Source organism: Neomonachus schauinslandi, chromosome 14 (genome assembly GCF_002201575.2).
Source record: "Neomonachus schauinslandi chromosome 14, ASM220157v2, whole genome shotgun sequence".
Lineage (NCBI taxonomy): Eukaryota > Metazoa > Chordata > Mammalia > Carnivora > Phocidae > Neomonachus > Neomonachus schauinslandi.
This window is the reverse complement of record NC_058416.1, coordinates 83,098,178-83,109,903: the sequence shown is the minus strand read 5'-3', so window position 1 is coordinate 83,109,903 and position 11,726 is coordinate 83,098,178. Positions and strand designations below refer to the sequence as shown.

General features: G+C 37.2%; 1 protein-coding gene and 1 non-coding gene across 2 annotated transcripts in view; both read right to left on the bottom strand.

Moving 5' to 3' along the window:
* TMEM116 (transmembrane protein 116) overlaps window positions 1–11,027 on the bottom strand; it is a 56,570-nt gene extending 45,543 nt beyond the window's left edge. Inside the window, exons 1-3 of the mRNA XM_021698563.1 lie at window positions 11,014–11,027; window positions 10,068–10,131; window positions 3,267–3,398 (exon numbers count right to left, since the gene is read on the bottom strand). Of these exons, the coding sequence (XP_021554238.1) occupies window positions 3,267–3,398; window positions 10,068–10,131; window positions 11,014–11,027 (210 nt within the window). The remainder of the gene's footprint in view (window positions 1–3,266; window positions 3,399–10,067; window positions 10,132–11,013) is intronic.
* LOC123326663 lies at window positions 10,250–10,353 on the bottom strand. The gene has a single exon (XR_006541238.1). It is a non-coding gene; the product is annotated as a U6 spliceosomal RNA (small nuclear RNA).
* Window positions 11,028–11,726: the final 699 nt, after the last annotated feature.

The window sequence follows — 11,726 nt, the reverse complement described above, 5'->3', positions numbered from 1 at the left end:
AATTACACAATAATATGAATGTACTTAGTATCACTGAACTGTGCATTTAAAGATTTTTTTTTAAGATTTTATTTATTTATTTGACAGAGAGAGAGAGAGAGTACAAGCAGGGAGAGAGGTAGGGAGAGGGAGAAGCAGGCTCCCGCTGAGCAGAGAGCCCGACACGGGGCTCAATCCCAGGACCCCGGGATGACCTGAGCCGAAGGCAGATGCTTAACAAACTGAGCCACCCAGGCGCCCCTGAACTGTACATTTAAAAATGTCAAGATGATAAATTTTGTTACGTGTTTTTTACCACAATTTTTTAAAAATTTAATGATTAAAATGGTTTTATGTTATGCACGTTACCACAATTAAAAAAATAAAGCTAGGGGTGTCTAGGTGGCTCAGTCGGTTAAGCATGGACTCTTGATTTCAGCTCATGTCATGATCTCAGGGTCATGAGATCGAGCCCTGCATCAGGCTCCGAGCTGAGCATGCAGCCTGCTTAAAATGGTCTCTCCAGGGAACCTGGGAGGTTCAGTTGGTTAAGTATCTGCCTTCAGTTCAGGTCATAATCTCAGGGACCTGGGATCGAGTCCCATGTCCAGTTCCCTGCTCAACAGAGAGTCTGCTTCTCCCTCTCCCTCTGCCCTCCCCCCCACTGTGCTCTCTCTCTCAAATAAATAAAATCTCTAAAAAAAAAAAAATTCTCTCTCCCTCTGCCCCTCCCCATCCACATGCTCTTTCTCACTCAATAAATAAATGAATGAATAATAAATAAATATAACTAAATAAGCTAATGTTTTTTAGCCCTCTTCAGCCCATCCCTCCCATTGATTACAAACAAAAACTCTGGGAAAAATATAAAAATTAACTACTTGAAGACTGAAAAGTAAAAATCAAACAAGGAGTCAAATATGGAGAAGCAAACTGCACAAAAGTGAGTTTCCCAAACTTTTCCCTCTTGCTGTCTTACAGCTTTTCCTCAAGTGTGCATCCCAGTCATGATGCTTCTCAATGAAGGCACCTAAAACTCTAACAGAAACCTATGTTCTAAGCCACATAAACCAGAGAATGTCCCCCTTCAGGCAGGAAAGTGTGGGTGGAATCCCAAAAGTGACAGAGCAAGAAAAGCAGATGTCCTAATTCTGTGTATGATTCTATATAAGTCTCAACCTAACCACTACACTATACATGCACATGACAGCCCAAAACCAGCATAGCTAAGGCTTAGAGAACTAGGCTTAGAGAACTTGAACCTAAAAATGATGAAGTGAAATTCACATTCTAGGGTGCCTGGGTGCCTCTGTTGGTTAAGTGACTGCCTTTGGCTCAGGTCATGATCCTGGAGTCCCAGGATCAAGTCCTGCATTGGGCTCCCTGCTCAGTAGGGAGTCTGATTCTCCCTCTGATTCCCCCCCCATCTCCTGCCCCCTCTCTCTCTCAAATAAATAAATAGAATTGTTTAAAAAAGAAATTCACAGGGGCGCCTGGGTGGCTCAGTCGGTTAAGCGGCTGCCTTCGGCTCAGGTCCTGATCCCAGGGTCCTGGGATCGAGCCCCGCATCGGGCTCCCTGCTCGGCGGGAAACCTGCTTCTCCCTCTCCCTCTGCCTGCCTCTCTGCCTACTTGTACTCTCTCTCTCTAATAAATGAATAAAAAATCTTAAAAAAAAAAAAAAAAAGAAATTCACATTCTAAACCTAATCAGGTTGACTGTCTGCTAAGCAAAAACATTAGTATTCTCCAGAGAATTACAAAAGAACCCAGAGTCTATGCTACGTAGCATTCACAATGTCCAAGATGAGATCCTAAATTACTTGACACACAAAGAACAGAAATTTGTCACCCATTATCATGGGAGAAGACAATCAACAAACACCAACTTAGAAATAGCCAGATATTGGATATATCCAACTAAAATTTTTAAAAGCAACTATTGTCATTCATATGCTCCATGAGATAAAGGAAAATAAACTTGAAATGATTTTGTGGGGTGATGGAAATAGAAATGTTTGTTATCTTAATTGTGGTAATGATTTGATAGGGGTATACATATATTTAAAAAGATAAAATTGTACACTTTAAATAGTGTGGTGTAGGGGCACCTGGGTGGCTCAGTCAGTTAAGCGTCTGCCTTTGGCTTGGGTCATGATCTTGGGGTCCTGTGATTGAGCCCCACATCGGGCTCCCTGCTCAGTGGAGGCTCTGCTTCTCCCTCTTCCTCTGCCCTCCCCCCATTCATGTTCTCTCCCTCTCTCAAATATTTTAAAAATTAAATAAATATGTTGTTTATTGTATGTACAGCTCAATAAAGTTGTAAAAAAAAGAAACAGTCATACCTATGCCAAGCACAAGGTAAATATTATTAATGACCATTTTACAGACTAGGAGACTTAAGTTCAGAAATTAAGTATTTGCCTAAGGTTACAAAGTTAACTGTGTTCAGAATTCTATGCAGATTTTTTTTACTTCCAAAGCTATGTTATTTCCTTAGCTGAGAAAATAATACAGTGTTACTCAATTTATGAGATATTAGGAGGACTGAATAAAGTATGTTTCTATGATACTAAAATTCATATGAGATAGTTAACTTATATTAGTACATGGATTTCATACCACCAATTACATGTTATAATTTTCCTACTAAACTGAAAGAAATATTCCCACTAGTAACAAATCTCAAAGGAAACACGTTAACAGTGAGTACAGATTGCATTTTAACCTCTGCTTTTTCACACAGCAAGTCTGAGAAATATAAGAAACATTATATACAGATGGCACTGTGTGGGTTAATCCACTGATAAAATCTGTGAAAGATCTATAATCCATACATAATGATACGTAGTATTTCCCAATTTAAGCCACTGCTTATTATATTCTTTAAATAAAAACCATGCATTAATCGCAAGATGTTGTTAAAGACAATTTCATTACATGGAAATACACTCATGCTATGTTAAAAAAAAAAGCAATTTACAAAAAATTACTTGTTTTAAAATGCATATACCTACAGAGAAAAAGATTGGAAAGATATATAATACATATAAAATATTGTGGGTGATTATGGGTGATTTTAATTATCTTTTTGCTTCTCTGAATTTTCCACCCTTTCTATAATAAACAAGTAGTGTTTTTTTAATATGGAAAACCATTAAGAGCTATTGTTTCAAAGTGTAACAACAAACAAAAGGGCCCCACTTACCAAGATGGATTATCTTTGCTTTCTATTTAGGTCTGAGTACACCTGTCTTACAAGATACAGTCACAGTCTAGTACCACTCACCTGTCCAACTGCTTGCAAGTTATAGCAGACAATGTCCTTATTGGCTGCTGAAGTTCCATAAAGAAGCGCCTCAGTGAGCCAGCATATCCCCAGGAGAAGGTCAGAGAAGCTCAGATAAAAGAGTGGCCTTATCTGTCAAAGCAACAAGAGCCTCATTTCATAAATGATGTAGCTAGGAGAATGTAACAATCAATTATTTTTATGTTATACCTTTCTAGTAAAAACCTGGGCACCATTTTTCTGGGGTCTCTGTCATTGGTGGACTGTGGGGAATGTAAAGGAATACTCCAGGTAGGCAGGAATACATAATTGCAACTATCCCAATTGTCCTGGAATCAGACTACTCATGGATAGATTAGCATTGGAACTTCTTCCTCATAAACATATTCCTTCCTCAGATATAGGGACAAAGGAAAAAATGGGCAGATAAGGAATTTTGTGATGGGAGACACACCACAAATAGAAAATTAAAAGTGCTCTAGTTGCACAGCCAACATCCAACAATAGGAAATGAGATCATCAGCTGAGTTTTGGGATATGGTTAAGGACTCAAGAAAAAAAAAACAGGTTTTTAAAATCTTAATATAGTTTAACTTGCATTTTTCTTTTTCTTTTCTTTATTGAAAAATTGTAAGATATTTAAAGTGTGCAATGGGATGATTTGATATACATGTGCATTGTGAAAGGATTTCCCCAAGTTAATACCTCCATCACCACACACATTTACTTTTTTTTTTTGATGAGAACATTTAAGTTCTACTCTCTTAGCAAATTTCAATTATACAACACAATGTTATCAACTATAGTCACCACATTATACATTAGATCCTCAGACCTTATTCATCTTATTTTGTCAATGAAAACTCAGAGTAGGAAAAACATCGGTATGAATTGTATATGCTGCTTTTCAATTTCTGACCCCATCAGTAAAGTTTGTCCTTCTTTATCACTTTCTAGTATTCTTCCCCTTTTGGCCTCCCTACTCCCACATTTCTAAAAACAGTATTGGTTAGCCTACAGAGAAAATTATAAAATGTTTATTGAGAGACACCAAAAGAGATGTACAGTGAATAAATATACTATGCTCATGGATTGTAAGACCTAAGATTACAAAAATGTTGGTTCTCCCTAAACTGATACATAGATTAAATGCAGTATCAACTGTATCTCAACATATTTTCTTGTGGAAGTTGACAAGCTGGCTCTACATCTGATATAGAAATACAAAATATAAAGATAACCAAGACATTCTTAATGAAAGAGGAAAAAGAAGACTTGTCCTACACATAGCAAAACTTAATATAAAGCTAGAGTGCAGATACTGTGGTCCTAGCACAGGGATAAGCAAATAGACAAATGAAACAGAATCAGAGCTCAAACAAACCTAAGCATAAATAAAAACTTTTTATACATGATAGAAGTGGCTTTTTAAAAAAGATTTTCTTTATTTGACAGAGAGAGAGAGCTCGAGAGAGAGCACAAGCAGAGGGAGCAGCAGAGGCAGAAGGAGAAGCAGACTCCCCGCTGAGCAGGGAGCCCGACGCAAGGCTCAGCCCCAGGACCCTGAGATCATGACCCAAGCCATCTGAGCCACCCAGGTGCCCCTAGAAATGGCTTTTTTTGAACATTTTCATTTTATTATTATTGTTATTATTATTATAGTAAACTCTACACCCAATGTGGAACTCAAACTCACAACCCTGAGATCAAGAGTTGCAGGCTCTGCTGACTGAGCCAGCCAGGCAACCCATAAGGCGGCTTTCTGGATCAAGAGAGAAAGGATAGTCTTTTCAAAATATGATGTTGCAACAACTGGGGGTCTGTATGGATAAAAATAAAAGTGGACCCCTACTTTCTATCTCACACACTCAAAAATGAGTTCCAACTGGTTTAAATAACTAAATGTGAAAGGCAAAAACCATAAAAAAATTTTTTTAGATAATAGAGGAGAATGTCTTCAACTTCTGGCCAGGGAAATTTTTCCTAAACAAAACAAAAAGGCTCTAAAAGGAAGTAACTGAAAAATTCAACCAGTGAAAAAGAAAAATGTGTCAAAAGACACCATAAAGAAAAAGACATGCCACAAAATGGGAGAAGATTATTTGCAACACATAAAACTGACAAAGGACCGGTATCAAAACAATATTAAAAATAAAAACAAACAAAAACTCTTACAAAGCAATTAAAAAAAACCCAGTAGAAAAAAATAGGCAAAACGTGTGAACAGGTACTTAAGAAGAAATCCAAATGGTCATAAACATATGAAAATATGCCCAATATCATTAGTAATCAAGGAAATGAAAAATTAAATCTACAATGAGAAAAAAAATTCTACATTCATGGTAAAAATTTTTAAAGTCTGACAATATCAAGGATTAATGGAAACATGAAGCAATGAGACCTTTCATACCCTCTGGCACAACCATTTAGGAAAAGTTTGGCATTATCTAGGAGATATGCCTCTCCTACAGCAATTCCGTCATTAGGTAAATACACTAGAGAAATGTTTGCATGTGTGCACCAGAAGACATGGACAAGATTATTTATAGCAATACAGATACATAAATTATGATATGTTCAAAATACAGAATGCTAAACATCAGTGAAAAAGAAATGAACAAGAGCTTTACACAACATGAATAAATCTTACAAATAACACTGACAAAAAACAGCAAATCACAAAACTATATAAAAAATACATACAATATTAGTCCATTTACAAAAAGTTAAAAAATGAGCTGAACTAAATTGTTTAAAGATACATACATTGACAAAACTGTACATAAAAGCAAAGAAATTATAATCACAGAAGTTGGGACAGTGGTTATCTCTAGAAGTGAGGACGAGATTTGTGACCAGTAAGGAGCATAGTAGGTTGACCAGGAAGGAGAATTTTGCTACAGACAATTTCTATTTCTTGTCCATAGTGGTTATAATCATTCTTTAAGCAGTACATACAAGTTTTATGCTTCTAATCCATATCTGATATATATCACAAGAAAAGGTAAATTAAAAATTTTTTTAGGTTATTATCACATACTACCTAATATAAAAACTAATCTCACCTATACAAAAGGGAAGTTTTCTAAAGGTTTTTGTTTTTGTTTTTGTTTAAGATTTATTTATTTATTTATTTGACAGAGAGAGAGAGAGCACACAAGCAGGGTGAGTGGGAGAGGGAGAAGCAGGCTCCCCACCGAGCAGGGAGCCTGATGTGGGACTTGATCCCAGGACCCTGGGATCATGACCTGAGCCGAAGGCAGACACTTAACGACTGAGCCACCCAGGCGCCCCAAAAGGGAAGTTTTCTAATTCCCCTCTTCCAAATGAGAGGAAACCTAAGATGCTATACCTTGCAAACGGGTAAATGGTCAAGTTGCTTTGGCTAACAGATACAAAAACAAGTGAAATAACATTTTAAACTACATTTAATAAATATCAGATATTATTATTATTTTTACCATATATAGCCTTTGCTCTGGGTAAGCCTACTAAAATTCCAACCAGATGGCACATTCACAGATTCTACTGGCCCATGACCTTCCACAAGTTTATAACTGTTAATGGGTAAAAAATTAAAACTGAACACAAAATAAACTCCAGAGGAGAAAGGCAGCCAAGAGACTTTTGTGAGCAAGAATGTATTTTTATTTATGGTCATTGATTCAATAAATAGCCTTATAAAGAGAGAGCTGTTTGCCACTAAAACATACCTAAAGTCTTTGGCAGGGAAATGGAGGATAAAAAGAGGTTGGAAAACAATGAGTTCTAGTAAGAGGAGATAAAGTCAATCAAGTAAACAACAAAAATTAACCGAGTACCTACTAAAATCAAGAAAAATTTCACCCTGCCTATGTTCACAAGATACTATGTTGAATGTAATACAAAGAAAGGTTCGGTATAGCCCATGGTTTAAGGAAAGTGCAATCAAGCACAGTGTGCAGTACTTAGGCAGACACATAAAAGCCTAAGACATAGTCCTAAATATGAAAGCAAAAACTCTTTTTAAAAAACATGCGTAGGGATGTCTGGGTGGCTCAGTTGGTTAAGTGTCTGCCTTCAGCTCAGGTCATCATCCCAGGGTCCTGGGTTCGAGTCCCGCTTCGGGTTCCTTGTTCAGAAGGGAGCCTGCTTCTCCCTCTGCCTGCCGCACCCCCTGCTTGTGCTCTCTCTCTCTCTGACAAATAAAAAAATAAAATCTTTTTTTAAAAATGCCTAATTTGGACCTAATTTAAATCAAGAGCAGGATAAGGGGTAGGGCAGGGAGGACGTGCATTGTGTGAAAGGCTTTCCCTGGGGAGGTTCTGGTCCAAGTCTGTGCTGGTGAGGTTCATAGGAATACTCTTCTAAAACTCTGCTTCCCAATATTTCTATTCAAATGAAATCAGGTTACAAAGAATATCAAAAGTGATCTTCTTGGGCAAATTAAGTCACATAAGTGTAATAAAGTATCTGCCTTGAGTGTTATTTATTTTTTTTTTTAAAGATTTTATTTATGTATTTGACAGAGAGAGACACAGCAAGAGAGGGAACACAAGCAGGGGGAGTGGGAGAGGGAGAAGCAGGCTTCCCGCAGAGCAGGGAGCCCGATGTGGGACTCGATCCCAGGACCCTGGGATCATGCCCTGAGCTGAAGGCAGTCGCCTTGAGTGTTATTTAACAATGGCTAGTCTGGCCACTTTCTTCTCTCTTCAGTTTGCTTCTCTGAGTCATTGTTTCATCAGCTATTCCCCTCAAAGATTCCCTATGGATTTCTCCAATTTACCATATTTATTTTTAATTTAATAGACTATTTTGGTCTTTTTCAGATTATTACTTCCATGTGTTTTTTGCTGTTAAAAATATTCTTTGATGGAGGAAAAAGGAAAACTGGAGGATGGTTGACATTCTTAACCTGGAAAAATTGGAATTTTTCCTACACCAAGAAAACAGAATGTGTGGGAACCAGTGAACTAGTGGTTGCTAAGGTCCTTTAGGCTCTGGTTATGTGAAAGGTGTGAGAACTGAAGCCAGAGAAACTAAAGGTCACATCCTAGGCGAAACTAGATCCCACATCTTTATAAAGCTCTAACCCATTGTCAAGCCAGAAGTCACCTTAGAGCAGTGGTTCTCAGCCAGGAGCAATTTTGCCTCCCCCAGGAGACATCTGGCAATATTTGAAGATATTTTGGTTTTTACAACCTCAAAGGTAGGGGGAGGTGGTTTGCTTCTAGCATCTAGTGGGTAAAGTCTGCTAAACATCCTAATGTGCAGACAGCCCCCTATAACAAATAATCATCCAGTCCAACAGATAAATAATGCAGAGACTGAGAATCTCTGCTTAGCTCTCTCTACTACATAACTAATACTTTATTAACTTAATCATGTATGAATTCAAATTTCAGCAAAGGAGACAAACATTAGGGAAATCTGAATCACAGAAAGATATGTGGTCCAAGATTACTTTGGCAGGCAATGACAAAACAGTACCAAGACTTCTACTCTCCAGTTTTACTTACATAGTCACAGTCTACGTCTGAAATTCAAAATCCTATCTTCATTAGGTATCATATTTCAGTGGCTTAAAAAGCATATATGGAGAAAGGCTTTGGAACAAGACAATCCTATACTCAAATTCTAGCTCTAACAACTTACTGGCTATAAATAAGACCTTAGGAATGTCCCTCAACCTTACTAGGATTCCATTTCTTCACTATAATATGAGATTAATAATATCCTCCTCACAGAGTTGTTTTAAGGATTAAATGAAAAATGTATTTAAAATTCTGTCTAGAATACAATAAATACTAAATACTGTGTTTAATTTGAAGGGGGACTGTAGTTAAGAGTTGGAATTTTGAAAATCTGTTCTGCTACTTACTGTAAAATTTGAACAAGTTATTTCATGACTTTGAGCCTCAATTTCCTCATCTGTGAAATGGAGCTAATATCATCCTTCTCATGGGAGAGTGATGAGAGCCAATAAGATAAAGTTTGTAAAGCACCTAGCATACTTGGAACTCAGAAAGTGTTCAACATACAGAACTATTTTGATTACTAAAGTGGGCCCAATAAAACCCAATCACATTTTCCACATACAAAAGCTCTCCCATTTACATCCTGAACTATATTTTGTCTAATTTTGTGCCATTTGGCCTGGTTAGAGAAGTAGTTGTTATATTTCTCTTAAAATCTTTTCATAGCTGGGAAATACATCTCTCTTCCTAGTCCTCTCTCAGTCAGGAAGGTTTTTTGTTTGTTTACACCTTAAATATATATAATTTTTGTTTGTCAATTATACCTCAATAAAAGGAAAGTTTTTTTACTTGATCTTTTTGTTATGAATAATTTTACATAGGATGTATTTTTACTCTGTTTTCACCATTAAATTGTAATTACCTAGAAGGCCTGAGCAACAAACCTAATACTTTTTGGACAACAAAGTCTCTGAGCTATTTCCTAGCCCCACTAGCAATGTTACCAAGATATCAGTATCAGAAAACTCACCTCTTGGCAGGACCATACTGTGCTTAGAGTGACTAGAGGCTTCAAACAACTGTTTCCTAACTTTAATAATCAATGAATAGCAAAAAAGTGTACTTTTTAGTAGGCAATCTCTCAGTATTCAAAGTTATAGTTAAAATAATTACCTAGAAGAAAAGGGAAACCTATTGACTTGTCTAAAATATCTCAATGTATCATAATGACAAATTTATAAGTAATTCATAGAATTATTCCATTATTTATGGTCACACTTCTCTTATTTATTTCAAAAGCTAAGTCACTCAACATTCAAATCCAACACAAAAAGAGTTTGCTCACCTCTGGAGATTTCTGTATATTCTGGAATACGGCATAGGCAATAAGTGAACTTGAGCCTATAACACTGACAGAGATAAAAGATAATCATTAAAAGAGGACTACTGGGGCTCCTTCATTTTTCCTAATGATTTTTTATAGCTTTACTGATATATAATAGATGTAAAATAAATTGCACATTTTTCTAAAATATGGAATGCTTCATGAATTTGTGTGTCATCCTTGCATAGGGGCCATGCCTATCTTCTCTGTATCATTCCTACTGATTTTGCAAATCAATCCTGTTGACCAAGTCCTTTGATTTTCATTTTTTTTTTATTTTTATTTTTATTTTTTATTTTATTTTTTTTAAAGATTTTATTTATTTATTTGACAGAGAGAGACACAGCGAGAGAGGGAACACAAGCAGGGGGAGTGGGAGGGGGAGAAGCAGGCTTCCCGTGGAGCAGGGAGCCCGATGCGGGACTCGATCCCAGGACCCTGGGATCATGACCTGAGCTGAAGGCAGTCGCTTAACCAACTGAGCCACCCAGGCGCCCTTCATTTTTTTTTTTAAAGATTTTATCTATTTATTTGCGAGAGAGAGAGCACATGAGAGGGGGGAGGGTCAGAGGGAGAAGCAGACTCCCTGCCAAGCAGGGAGCCCGATGTGGGACTCGATCCCGGGACTCCAGGATCATGACCTGAGCCGAAGGCAGTCGCTTAACCAACTGAGCCACCCAGGCGCCCAAGTCCTTTGATTTTCAGATGTCATTCCTCAATCTGTTTTTTTTGTTATTGTTGATGTTACATTTTATTAATCAGAAAATATCAACATGGTAAAGAACAGCATTTCTCCCTAAAGAGTAAAAGCAAATACCCAGGGGGAAAATGCAGAAAACTTTAGAATTCTACAGCTTTGCTTCTACTACTTTAAATAGTCATAGTACATGAGATTAAATAAATTTACCTCAGAGTAGCCATAACAAATTGTATCCACTGTATTGCAGAAAAAACCTAAATAAAACAAGAGAGTAAAATTAAAACTTTTACATTTAATACCCAACCTTACTCCAATTTCACTGTTTATTAACTGTGCAGAGCACAAAGTCTTCAGTGTCTAATCAAAATACCCTACAAGTCTGAGAAGGAGCAGAAAGGCCTCTGGAAAGGCAAGGTGGCTCCTTGTGTCCTCTCTTATTGCTCCATCTCTGGAAACAGTAAGATAAAAAGAACAGAGAGGTGGACAGAAAATGACTAAATGAAAAGAGAGTTGGATGAGAAGATTTAAAAAGGAAAGAATAAAATTAAGACGACGCAGGAAAAGTTAAATTTTGAGAGAGAATAGACAGATGTGTGAAAAGAATGGGTAAAAGGAAAGGTAAACAAATACTAAATATAGTCGGCTGAGAGCTAGAGAAAAAATAGACTAGTAAGCAATAAAGAAACAGGAAGAAGTAGTAAAGAGATACTGCGAGTGAAAAATACAGAACAAGGAGGAAAAAAGGTGGAGCAAAAAGAAAGAGACAATTTATAATCTCACCAAGTCCCAATTGTCCTCCAGAATGCTAGCCTCCAGCAGGAAGGCCATAGGGACTGCAGCCCCAGCTCTGCTTAAACAGCCCAATCCTTCTCAGGTTCTGAATCTTGAAGCACTGAACAAGTGGCTCCACCCCTAGCCCA